General features: G+C 41.9%; 1 protein-coding gene across 8 annotated transcripts; it reads right to left on the minus strand.

The window, feature by feature from the left end:
• Positions 1-623: 623 nt before the first annotated feature.
• On the minus strand, positions 624-11,771 carry LOC113204030 (glutamyl aminopeptidase). Of its 8 annotated transcripts, none has more exons than XM_052277309.1 (19): positions 11,605-11,771; positions 10,794-11,069; positions 8,373-8,540; positions 8,110-8,301; positions 7,934-8,016; positions 7,639-7,865; positions 7,383-7,563; positions 7,071-7,296; positions 6,798-6,952; positions 6,457-6,705; positions 6,132-6,290; positions 5,763-6,000; positions 5,499-5,682; positions 5,180-5,401; positions 4,957-5,099; positions 4,659-4,788; positions 4,357-4,579; positions 4,043-4,232; positions 624-3,963 (listed from the first exon to the last, which is right to left on the minus strand). In XM_052277309.1, exons 1-18 carry the CDS (start codon positions 11,732-11,734, stop codon positions 4,089-4,091), a joined length of 3,330 nt encoding a protein of 1,109 aa, XP_052133269.1. In that variant the 5' UTR covers positions 11,735-11,771; the 3' UTR covers positions 624-3,963; positions 4,043-4,088. The 8 variants fall into 8 exon arrangements, with proteins under 8 accessions (XP_052133269.1, XP_026274811.1, XP_026274812.1 ...); XM_026419026.2 differs by lacking the exons at positions 10,794-11,069; positions 11,605-11,771 and adding exons at positions 8,771-8,926; positions 10,043-10,409; XM_026419027.2 differs by lacking the exons at positions 10,794-11,069; positions 11,605-11,771 and adding exons at positions 8,771-8,926; positions 9,712-9,984.
• Positions 11,772-12,468: the final 697 nt, after the last annotated feature.

Consider the following 12,468-nt stretch of genomic DNA (forward strand, 5'->3'; position numbering starts at 1 on the left):
AGTGGCAGTCGATTGCTGCGTCCTGCGGACCCCGCTCTCGCCCGCAATCGACCGGCCCCCGTTACTGACAGATGCCCTGGGCTTACAAGTTGTTCTGTATGAGGGGTAAATTCCCCCATTTTACTGGGGGGGGGGAGATTAGGAGATGGGCGTGAGCATTTGCGGTGCCGAGCGGACTTTTGTCTTTTTGTCGAGAAATTAGGGAGGCTCGGCGCCTGCGAGACTCCGGGTAGGCCATCCCGCAATACATCCAAGCTCTACAAGCAAGATGTTGCCTACCTATAAGGCGCTATGAGACCGCTGAACTTGGCAATTTCCCCCCACCCCCCAATACCGCGCCAGGCACTTAGGAAAGTGACCCACCCATCGCAGATCCGAGAGCCGTGGCACACTACAGCCGATCCACGGCGTGGTGCGAACCAAGACTTGTTCAGAAATAAGATTACTTACTTATGTTAGTGAAATAGCGTAAGTTATTTCATTTACCCTTTTCCAGGCCCGGAACTGCAGTTAGGCACTTCGTTTGCCCTCCTGATGGTGTCTGCCCCCCCCCCCCTCTCCTATGATTAAGGTATTATTAGAATTAGCATGGTATCCAAGGGCAATTATTGCTTCATCCGAACTGCACTATGAAACAAATTCAATTTATTCCTTTGATAAACAAGAAATACAGCAAATGTTTGACTAGAATTTCAATACTTAGCAAAACCTTATCCTACCAAAACACAAAGAGATGAGAACTTCAAATTTAAAAGGAGAATAATCAGATGTAAAAAAGTGATAACTTTCCTTTCTTCACAAGGTACAAATCTCTTAAGACATGATATTTTTTGCCAAGCATTTATAAGGGCAAACAATCAAACAAAAGGGGGAAAAACAGTCCTAGACATAGTACAGCCAGGGTACTGCATTACAGCAAAAGAATGATGTACCAAATAAATAGGCTCCATATTTGGTACTACTGCAGAATTGATCCTGGAATTCATCTGTAATTTTGATGTATTATGAACTCCAAAGTTTCACTAAACTTATCATTGTGGTATGGTGTTCAGAGTATGGAAATCAAATAACTTACCACATCTAATCCAGGATCAATTCAACATAGGTAGAGTTAAAAATACAATCACAATTACAAAGAATGGATGACATGCAAACATGGTAAGATTAACAATATCATTTACACTGCTCAATAAAACAACTTGAAAAGATTAAACACTAAAATAAAATAAGTCTTTAAATAATAGTAAATATTCCTGATTCCCTTAAAGCTTTGATATGTTGATCCTTTGCACAGTAGGCAAATTTAAAAAAATACCTGCCACCCCAGAGGACCATGTGTAAAAGTATGTTGGATTGGAAGGAACAAGTAAAGTCAAAGTCAGAGTTGACTTTAAGGGAAAAAATTGGTATACATGGTTTAAAAGTTCACAACTTAACAAGTGCACATAAATTTTAAAAAGTAAAAATGATGGTGAAAAACCAAAAGAACATGTGTGTTATTTAGTATGAATCCAGACAGCTAAATTTTCGGCAGGAATATACACAACCACACCACTTTGTTGTACATAAATAAAACAATGCGTACAGGTACATATAACATGATAAATTAAAAAAGACTCACAAACATTCAATAAAATAAGAGATGAATATGAGAATAAGTAGAAAAAATCTTTTATATACTATGAAGGTGACTAATAATATATAAGGTAAGACATGACAAAATATCTATGCTGTTTGTGCTATCAGACAGTTGGTAAGGATAGAATCAGCACTTGATGTAATGACTAGAGTACTAAGTCTTTCGATGGGCACAATGAGAATTGAGTGCCTTAAATTAACATCTGCTAAGGGTAATAATAGCAATAGTCTAGAGTTCTCACAGCAAATTGTCGTCAGTACGTATGATCTTTCTTGAGAACCCTCCACTTCCTTAGAGACAAAGAAAAAAGCACTAAATGTAAAGCCTGTTAAAACTGTGAATTAATTTTCAATTTTTTTCAAAATTTAGATCTTTTCTTAGATTTTTTTCAAAATTTAGATCTTTTCTTAGATTAAGCCAACATTATCACTTTCCGAAATAAGAATCACAACAATGAATTGGTCTCATCAGTCCCAGATCAGCCCACAAATTTAATCTGTTATGTTATGCATAGTATTTTAAATTCTTAGCAATACTTACACACAAACCTGAACCCAAAAGTAAGCATTTCAGGTTGTAATGCTTCAGTTTAAACTATATTTTACAAGTGAGAACACAAATATGCCAAATGCTAAGATGCTCCTGATTGCTAATGATCACTCTTTTCCTTGCTCTGTACATAAACCATTCAACCATATTCTGCCTTTCACATTTAAAAAAAAATCAAATAAGCCCTTGCAAATTAGCTGGTAAGTGTGGTGGTCACCTTATACACGTATGAGAAACATCACAGTTCATTACGCAAAAACCCTGTGTATGTGTCTCGCAAGAATCAAGAAAGACTCTGAACATGTAGCAATACGACTATGCTCACAAAATCCAAAGTAAATACTGAACATTGTGCTATTAGGCCAAGAAACATAATGGTATTTTATGAGTTGAAAACAGGACCACCATCTATCTTTATAGTTGAACACAATAAAATTTGGCTCATTTTCATTACTGACAGTAAAGGAGGACTTAAGTACATTAAGAGATTCAACTAGAAAAGAACTTAAATGCAGATCAGATTTACATGCCAATATTACTGAATAATGGCCCGACTCAAAGGAGTGGAAGTGGAAAAGATAAACATAATTTACATATTGGATGGAAAAATTCCATCTATTTTTATGCGTTAATCTCCATGACATACAACTAAGCTTTGGAGGAAAATACATTGACATCCATAATTTAATGAAAGTATAAACAACAGAATGAATCAAGTAACTAGTGCTAAAGTGATAAAACTTATCCAGTTTTCTATTGCATAGATATTAATTGTTGAACTTTATTTCTTATGTAACCTAGTTAGAAGTGATAAATGTGAAAAGTTCCTAATACTCTTTGATTTTTCTACTGTGTAGATCAAAAATAGATCTTCGTCTCTTTTCTACTCTATTAGGTACACTGAGAGAAATATGTACTGTACTTCAAGAAAATAAGAGCTATTTTTATTTTGCAGAGTTAATAATAATGATGATGAAAAAATTGGAAGGACTAAAACAATGGAAATACCGCTACTGTTATGACTTAAAGTTCACCCATTGTTATTTGGTTACCCACTGCCCCATGAGTATTAGTTTCAATCCTAATTTAGGAGATTAGCACAAAAACACATGAAATTACAATAAGAGACACATTCACACATACCAATAAATATGTAGGACTTCACAGACTAATGCAAGAAAATTATTTCTGAAACATCCTCAAATGTATCTGTGATGTACTTTCCAACTACGCTGCTTAAGTTTACTGTTTGATGGGATATGGTAACAGTGTGATGTAAAAAATACGGGAAGCAGGTGTTGTTCTGACAATACCCGGTTCTGCTTTAGTTGGAGCCACAGGGACCATTTTGTCTAATTGAATTTTATTTACATTGCCTTGAGGTTTTAAGAAAGGTTTAATGTAAACTATTTCAGAGGTAGGGAGAGGCTTTTTGGAGATAGTTTTGGCAGGAGTATGAAGTGTTGAATAGGCCTCCTTGAATGGATGATCCACCTCTAGAGGTGTACTTACAGTTGAATATGAAAGAGTAGATTCAGTAAGTTCCTTCAAATATGCTGGTGTAGTTTTATGCACAGTTTGAATATTTAAAGGATTAGCAGATGTGCCTGAAGCCACTTTCATAGTACTTCTGGAAGGCTGGCCCTGATTACAAAATGTCGATGTAGATTGAATGCAGTCCCTGGAAGAGCTTGAGATGTTGCTCAAGTCAGTCTTGAGTGAGACAGATTCAGAGGAAGAGTCTGTTGGAAGAGCATTTGTCGAGTTGTTTGTTCCTGAAAAGAGTACAGAAGAAAGGGTCTATCTTTCTGGTGTTCAATCAAAAATAAAATCATATTGGATATTAGACCAAACCTGAGTGGTGAGATGGAGTTGGAGGGGGCGTGGGTAAAGCTTCATATTATCTAAGGTAGTTTTTCAGCCAACTGAATATTGGTTCGTCATTGTGTTTCACCCAATGAATATTCAGCATGATTGTCTCGAGGCTCTGCTCTAGAGCCCTCTGACCAGAACCCATATCCATTCGTCGGAAGAAATGTGATACCTGCAACAATTAATCTCCCATGAGACTCACTCCTTTACCCATCTGAAGTCGCAATTACATACAGATATTTGAGGATTAAAAGATAACATATAGAATTGAGACCAAAAAGAACTAAAGGCCATACCTCCTTGTGGTCATATTCTGCAGCAAAATGGGAAGTCACTGCTGTCACTAGCCCACCCATGGTGAAAGTATTGTTTCCAAATGTGTCCTGGAAATGATTCCAATGAGCTCTCAAATGACGCCAGGATAAAAGTCTTCCTTCAGGGTTAGCAGCAACAACAGCCAGCACAATTTTAATGTCTTGAGGTTTGATTAAATCTCTATTTAATGTGTTCTGTAGGTACCTAAAGAAAACAGAAATAGCTGTAAGGAACATAAAAGAGACAAAATAAATTGTCAAACCACACTTGAAAAAAAACTTACCTCTGAAGTAGCCAAGGGTCTGAGGAAACTCCTAATACTTTCAACAATAATTTCTTCTCACTTGGCACTCTAGATTTATTGTACTTGTCCCAGCAAAATTCCCATTCTTTAACACCACCATACTTGATACCTGTCAATAACAAGTACAATAATTTGAGACCACAACCCACTTATTATTCAACGAAATGGTAATTAGTATTTATTTGATACATCTTTTTGAAGTAAATTTGACTCTACAGATGGAAATTTGATAAATTAAAAATTATTGTCAAATTGATTTGTTAGGAAACATAATTACCGGCAGCATAAACAACTTCACGGAGGTTTGGAGGAATGCGAGTACTCTTCTCCATCCAAGCCCGGAATTTGGGTTTGGCTTCATTGACAGCAGAATCCACATTCGCCAAAATAGCAGATGCCAGAATATCTGAACGCATAAGTCTGCAAGAGACACACAGCATAGTAAAATATAAGTAAGAACTAAATACACTTCACTCAAAATGTTGGGTGAGAGTTCTTACTTTTTGAGATGAGGACCAGTATCTTCCCATCCAATACTTTCTGAAACAGGCGTAATGAGCCTCTTAGTGTATTCTAGGAACATTCTATAGGAAGAAGATTCTGCTAATCTCCTCGCCCATGACTGGAAATGTTCTAAAGCGGTAGCCCATGGGACATAATCCCGTTCTTTCAATAAATACAATGACAGCTCCAAGGGCACAGTAGCATTAAGTATTCCAGCTCTAATAGCAACAAAAATGTTAAGAAAAACAATGAGTTAATAGTAATACATCATAGAAACTGTGCAATATTTGGCAACATACCCAAATTGGTACATACCTGCAAAGGGTAAAAACATCATCAATAAGAGATGCTCGATCTGCAGCACTAAAGATAGAGTGGTTTTTATGCAGAGCAGCAATTATGGACATCCACATATCTTCGGAGTATGTTACCCGATAAAAACCAGACTGATTGACGTTTGCTTTCAACCACACAATATTTTCTGGTATATTAAATTCAACTGGAAATAAAATATCATTTAATTTCAATTCCTTAAAATTCCTCAATACCAAGTTGATGTCTTCTTTTTCAAGGACTTACCATTAGTTTGATTCATCCAAACATATTGGGCCTCCTTTTCCTTGTCAGTATAATAGCTCAGTGGAACATACCACTTGGCTGAAGATGTCTCTTTCGAGGTACTGTTTGTTATATTCAAGTCATGGTTCATGATATCAGTTAGTAAAAATCGTTCTTGTGTAGCAATGATTTTGTCTCCTTCTCTAGTCAGGTTTATTAAGGGAAAACCCATTTGATTTGTCCATGAATCCATAATAACCTGAGAACAGATTAGGAATTTAAGAAAACCAAGCAATTAAATGTACAAGAAAGTCAATAAATCTATATGGTAGTAAGAGAATTTTAAGACTAGGAAAAGGTTGTACAATATAACAACAATATGAGACTAACTTTGACTTCCAAGGATTGATTAGCATGTTTACTGAAAACATCCCAAAGGTCTTTTGTTTCAGCGTTGCTATACATATGCATATTGAGGTAGTCGTTGAGTCCACTGCGCATTATTTCTTCATGTAGAAATTTCTCCAACATGTACAAGATTGATGCTCCCTAAATTTTATGAAAGGTCAGTTAAGTAATTAGCGAGATAGTGAAACAGAGGCACAGAGAGAGTAAATTAATGCAACAACTGCAACATGTTCTCAATGCAGTCACAACCAAGCTTTTATGAGCACTTCAAAACTAGTTTGGTCATCTTGCTTAAGTGTAAGCTTACCTTATTGTAAGATATTGTATCAAAGATTGACTCAATCTCAGTAGGATCACCAACTTGAACAGATATTGGATGTGATGTTGCCAGAGCGTCTAGAGAAAGTGCTGGTTGGGTTTTGTCAAGAATAAACTGCTCCATCATTCGCCAGTCAGGCATCACATGATCCACACCGAGATATTCCAAAAAGCTGGCGAATCCTTCATTAAGCCACAGGTCGTTCCACCACTTCATTGTCACTAGATTACCAAACCACTGCAACATTTAAAGAAATTTAATGTGACGGTGGATAAATGTTTAAAAGTAAATTCAAATTTGTTTTTTCCAATATTAGTTAATTATTGTACCTGATGGGCAAGCTCATGGGCAACAACAATAGCTACCCATTGCTTGGCAGCTGACGAGGTTTCATCAGGATCATACAAAATAGAAGTCTCACGATAGGTTATTAGGCCCCAGTTTTCCATGGCTCCAGCAGCAAAATCCGGAATTGCAATCAAGTCTGCAGAAATAGCATCAAAATATAGCATAACAAGTAATACAGGAATATTGCATAAACTCTATGTTTATAAAAAGCTATGCAAGTTGTAAAGAGTTTACAGTATTATGTTATGTATTACCTTGTTTTGGAAGAGGATAAGGAACACCAAAGTAATCTTCATAATGATCCATCATTTGTGTAGCAATAGACAGAGCAAAGTTAGCTTGAGGTAGCAGACCAGTTGGGGCATAGACAGACACAGTGATATTCTTTGATGTATGTTGCATAATACTTTTATAATCACAAATAACAAATGCCACTAGGTATGTGCTCATTTCTACAGATTCCTCAAAGTCATCTCTGAGCTGGTAAGAAATTGAGAAGATTAAGATTAATCACATGCATGAATGTTAGAATGAAGAGCAATAGCTTACGCAGGGAAGATACTCACCAGCCCTGTACCCATGTAAAATCCTGCATCCTCAGTATTAGCAATAGGTGTGTTGAACAATGCAATATGGAATCTATCACGGAATATAGACATACGAAAACGTGCCTTTAAGTGTGGTTCATCAAAGCACGGAAATGCAGATCGAGCATAAGTTGGTTCAAAATGTGTTGTAGCTAAGAATCTGAAAGGTAGAATTATATTTTATTAGGGATTTTAATTAAGACATTGTTAAAGCAAACAAATGAATAAAACTTACTTAGTTTCTCCTTGCTTGTTGACATAACTGCTGAGGTAAAACCCTTCAAGATCACGACCAAGGCGGGAATTAAAACGTACAACAAGAGTGTAGTTGACTTTCTTTCTCAATTTCTCTTTAAGTTCCATATAAACTTGCTGCCCAGATGGATACTCAAGAAATCTTGTAATTGGCAATCTGTGTCCCTTTCGGTCAAGAGAAGTAGGTAGGGCATTGCTGATCAAATGCTAAAACGGAAAATTTTGTAAGAAACAAGCATGATTTTAAAAGTCAGAGTCTAGAAAATATGCCACACCTTCTCTGTTAATGTCAAATTTTTGCTGTGAAACACAATGAAGTTTGTTTCTTTTTCTACTTGAAAGTCGATGGTCACTTGCCCTGAAATAAGTAATAAAAGAGCACATTAGTTCTATTAAAACATTAAACTTCCTCACAGAATAACGTAAAGAAATGTTTAGCCAACAAGCCAACCTTTCACATCTAGAGTGGTCAGATTTGGATGAATGTTGATCTTGTAGCGCATAGGACGAATAAATGTTGGTAGCCGAGGATTGTTCCAAGGGAATAGCTCATTGTTCGTTGCTATCGGGATTTTTGGACTTGGAGGTAATGGCATATCTTCTTCATCAATGTCAGCTGGTTTCACTCCGAGGCATGGGCAATCTAAAATAAAGTATATTAGTATTACATGATATAAGGAGGCATTGGTTTAAACAAAGAAGATGTAATATTACCTGTCTGAGGTCCAGCTGTTGCAAGTACAACAGAGACTATGAATAATACAGCAAACACCCCACATGCTATGATAAGGGCTCTCTTCTGAGAGCATACTGCTACACCATTGTGTTCGTAAAGGCTGCGCTTGTGGATGGACTGACTTTCTCCCGCACAGCATGTTGCACCTGCAAGCATAGAGTAAGAATGTCAATTTCTATTCAACCACAGTACTTAAATATTATTAAGAATATAATACCTAGGTGAAATTCAGGAAAAAAAATTATTTCTAACTTATAATCATACAAAGTACTATTTCACTAAAAACAACATTACATGCATAAGCCAACAGACATAAAATCAGAAAAAACAAATTGTAGATACTTAAAAATGACTAAAATACACAAACAGATATTACCGGAATCCATAGCTTCTGTGGAAATCCGCCCTACAGAACAGGAGTGGCAGATAATGCTACTGAAAGATTTCAATAGCTCTTCCAAATGCTTATCCGGTAACCATCATTTTGTGCCTATTTACATCTCAAGTCCAAGCCGATGCCCATACAACCAGGCTGTATCAACCAGAAACAAACAAACAAAAATACAACTACAATTACAACATGCGTTTAACAGACACATCTACAGTGAATCAACTACACCATGGAAGCTAACGGAATACTTCGAAACAAGCAAACTAATTTTTCCTCACTGATTTTTCCAACAACATCTACAAATAATAACTGACTGAAACCCATTCATACAAATAGCAACTGACAAGAGTTCTGATGCTCATCTACAATATTATCTGAGCCTGGTCGGCAAATTAGTCCACAAAACATACATGAAAATTGTAAAACTTCTTGTAATAAAATGAATGATATAGAAAATTTAAGCTGAAGTAACAAAAACAAGTATTTAAAGAGTCATTTTTCGGAATGGCACAGGCAATGGCACGAGAACCAGATAAGACAAAACTGAGAAGGTGATACACCTCACCCCATTTGTGGTCGGTGGCAGCGCGTAGCGCGAAACCACAACAAGCAGAAGCCACCAGCCTCAAAGTACCTATCTCTACTGTCCTTAATTTGGCGTTATTTACGATGTGCTTTATGCCTTACGACAGTGATTCTTCACACTAAAAACGATACGATTATTTGTGTTAGCTAAAGCATACGGGAAATCTTGCATGTTATTGTTCCACGCTACGCGCTGCCACTGTGCCACCGAAGTTATTGCAGTGCAGCAAGTGCAGATCTCTTCTGCACTGAAAAGTTAGGTTAGCTCCTTTAAAAACGGAGATTTAATGGAAAGATACATGAAAACCAGAGAAAAGGTGAAGGATATCTCGCCCACGTACCAAAATACTTAATCGGGGCGGTATTTAAGAGACTCAATCACAACATTATTTCTTCAAAATTCGGTTAAATCTAATTTTAGTGCTGGCCGAAAAGGTTGTCAGCAAAAGCGGCCTTGCTTTTTCTGTGCGATCAGTGGGTCAGAGCATCAAAATAAACACTGGCTCCTGTAACCGGGGCTCCGGCGGGGTCCGCTGCGAGGGTCTCTACGACGGTACTCTCTAGGGGAGCCCTTCGGGAACGTAGGTAAGACGAACGCCGCCGGGGTGCACGGGACACACGAACTACCCCTCCCGAGGAGGACGCGATACCGGGCCGCGGGGGGTTGCCTACCTGTCAGGAAAGCCACATCGTCCACATCCTGGTCGCTCATGACGCCCCTCCTGCGCGAGACGGTCTCCACCTGGCGCCCGCAGCTCACGTACGAGACTTTGACGAGGGGCTCCCTTCCGACCGTGGTCAAGACCGTGGTGCCCAACGCCGACGCTGCCTCCTCGCGCCCGGCCGCACCACCAGCCGCACCGAAGTCGTCGCCTCAAAACGGTCCGCCTCGGAACTTGTGCAGCCCCCAGCTGGGCTGTTGAACATGGGGGGCTTGCGTGGGGCCCAGGTGCGAACGGGCCGACGGGTACCCGAAGCTACTGCTGCTGGTAGCTGCTGGTTTGTTTGGATGCGATCGAAGTCGGACCCGGTGGAGGAGGTGGTGAGGGCTGGGGCAGCCTTGGAGCCAGGACGTGTGGGGGATGGCGTGGCCTCCCCTCCTGCCTCCCCCCCCCCTCGCCCCGCGCCCGCCACCCCTCGGCCGCCCTCGGCACGGCAGCAGCGGCGGCGCTCGTGCGCGCATGCGCGGGGGTGCCCGCCGGGGGTGCGCCCTGCATGCAGCACCCCTTGCACACCCCTCACCCGCCCCGCCCGCCCGCGGCCGCCGCGCTGGCGCGAGGATGCAGGCACGTGCGTAGGGTGGCTGGTTCGGCACCCACGGAGGGGTGGCGCAGCTACCCCGCTACAGCAGAGACTCTGGCGGCGACACCCCCTCACCCCCGAAGGGGTAGCTCCGTGTGGCCACCACCCTCGGCTTCCTCACCTGCACTCCGGTCGCGTAGCTCCTTGAGGTTCGGCAGCCACCACCACGTGGTGGCCTCGGGTGGTTCGGCCCCCCTGCCGCCGCCCTGGAGGTGGTCGCGTAGGTCCTGGAAGTCTTGGAGGTCGCCCCGCTGGGGCCCGTCCTGGGCGCAGCGCACGCTGCCGACGCACCACGGGATGGGCACGCAGCTCACCAGCGGGGACACGGTCCTGGACGCCGTCCTGGAGGGGGCCCGGGGCGCCGCTCCCGCAGCTGCCGCCGCCGCCTCCTGCCCGCCTGCGAGCGAGACGGGAGATTTGCAGGCTGGCTCCAACTCAAAGTAGTTTGCTTTGCACAACTGCTCGCCCGCTCTCGCGCGGGTGGACTGTACCGCGGTGCACGCGTGTGTGCGGGTTGCCTACTCGGCCGCCGCCTGGCCGCCCGCTTGCATGCGGTCATGCGGTACAGTCACGTCTCTGTTTGTTGCCACAAAAATGTGGCCACTAATCCGGCGGCCAGAGTCTTGGCTTCAGCTTACACCCTGGTGGCGCCGGATTTCATATTTCCCGATATTGTCGGGTCGGATTAAGCTGACTCTGGCCGCCCGGTTTCCGAAAAATTCCCGAAAATTTCCGTGAATATCGAAAAAATTCCAAAGTCTAGGAAATTTTTTGTTTTTCCAAGAATTTTCCGTCTTTCCAAGAATTTTCAGTTTCCCCGGAAATTTTCAGTTTTCCCGGAAATTTTCCGCTTTCCCGGAAATTTTCCGCTTTGCCGGAAATGAAATTTTCCGGAAACTTTCCAGGGCTTTCGACCCTAGACGGGTTTATACCTGAAATGGTCGGGATGACCGGCAGGTTGGTGCTCCTCTTGGATGACGGCCTCTTGGGGTCGCGGCGGATCGCCGTCCTCTCGAGCGGCTTCATCGGGATGCTCTCGCGGGACGCCATCGACTGCGTCATCCTGGCGACTCTGCGTCAAACAAGGGCAACGCACAAAGTAAGCATGAAACAGTAAAAAGGCGTTCAAAGTGAAGAGAGATGCAAATTATTATTATCTTTGCCCGTGTATAGTCCATGCCCTTCCGCACCTTTTGTGCTCCCCCCGGCCCCGCCCCGCGGTCTGAGCCCGCTGATATTTGAAGGTGAGGCCGTGTGGCGGGGCGGGGCGGGGTGGGGCGGTGTCACAGCCGGCTCTGCCTCTGCCCCTCCTCGGGGAGCACGGCGAGCGCAGTGGGTCGTTCCCTCTACGTTTACTGGCTCCAGAGTCAATCCTTGGAGCCAATCCATCCCCGACATACCAAGCCCCTTCAATCCGCCACCCTCGCTCCGAGGCTCCGCGGGGCGGAAGAGTAGTACATACTCGTCCAAATAATGTGTGGGCAAAATATTCGAAAATTCGTTCACTCGATTTTATTTGTCGATTTCTCTTGTCCTGCTTCTATGTGACTTTTGTTGCGGACGACAGCCTTAGAATGGTGATCAATGCATCCATAAAAGTGGATCTGGATACTTGATTTGAGTTCCGGTGCTTGACAAGTTGAGGCCATAGGTATTTTTTTTGAGAATATTTTACTCAATTTGATCTAAAATATTCTTACACCAAGTCCTGGGCCTCAAAAAAAGTACCTGGCCTCAACTTGCCAAGCAAATACGTTACACTATGTACCCAAAGAGTAACAACCGGAAAGGGGGGG

This window comes from Frankliniella occidentalis, unplaced genomic scaffold (assembly GCF_000697945.3).
Source record: "Frankliniella occidentalis isolate FOCC.00 unplaced genomic scaffold, Focc_3.1 Scaffold9, whole genome shotgun sequence".
NCBI classification, from domain to species: domain Eukaryota; kingdom Metazoa; phylum Arthropoda; class Insecta; order Thysanoptera; family Thripidae; genus Frankliniella; species Frankliniella occidentalis.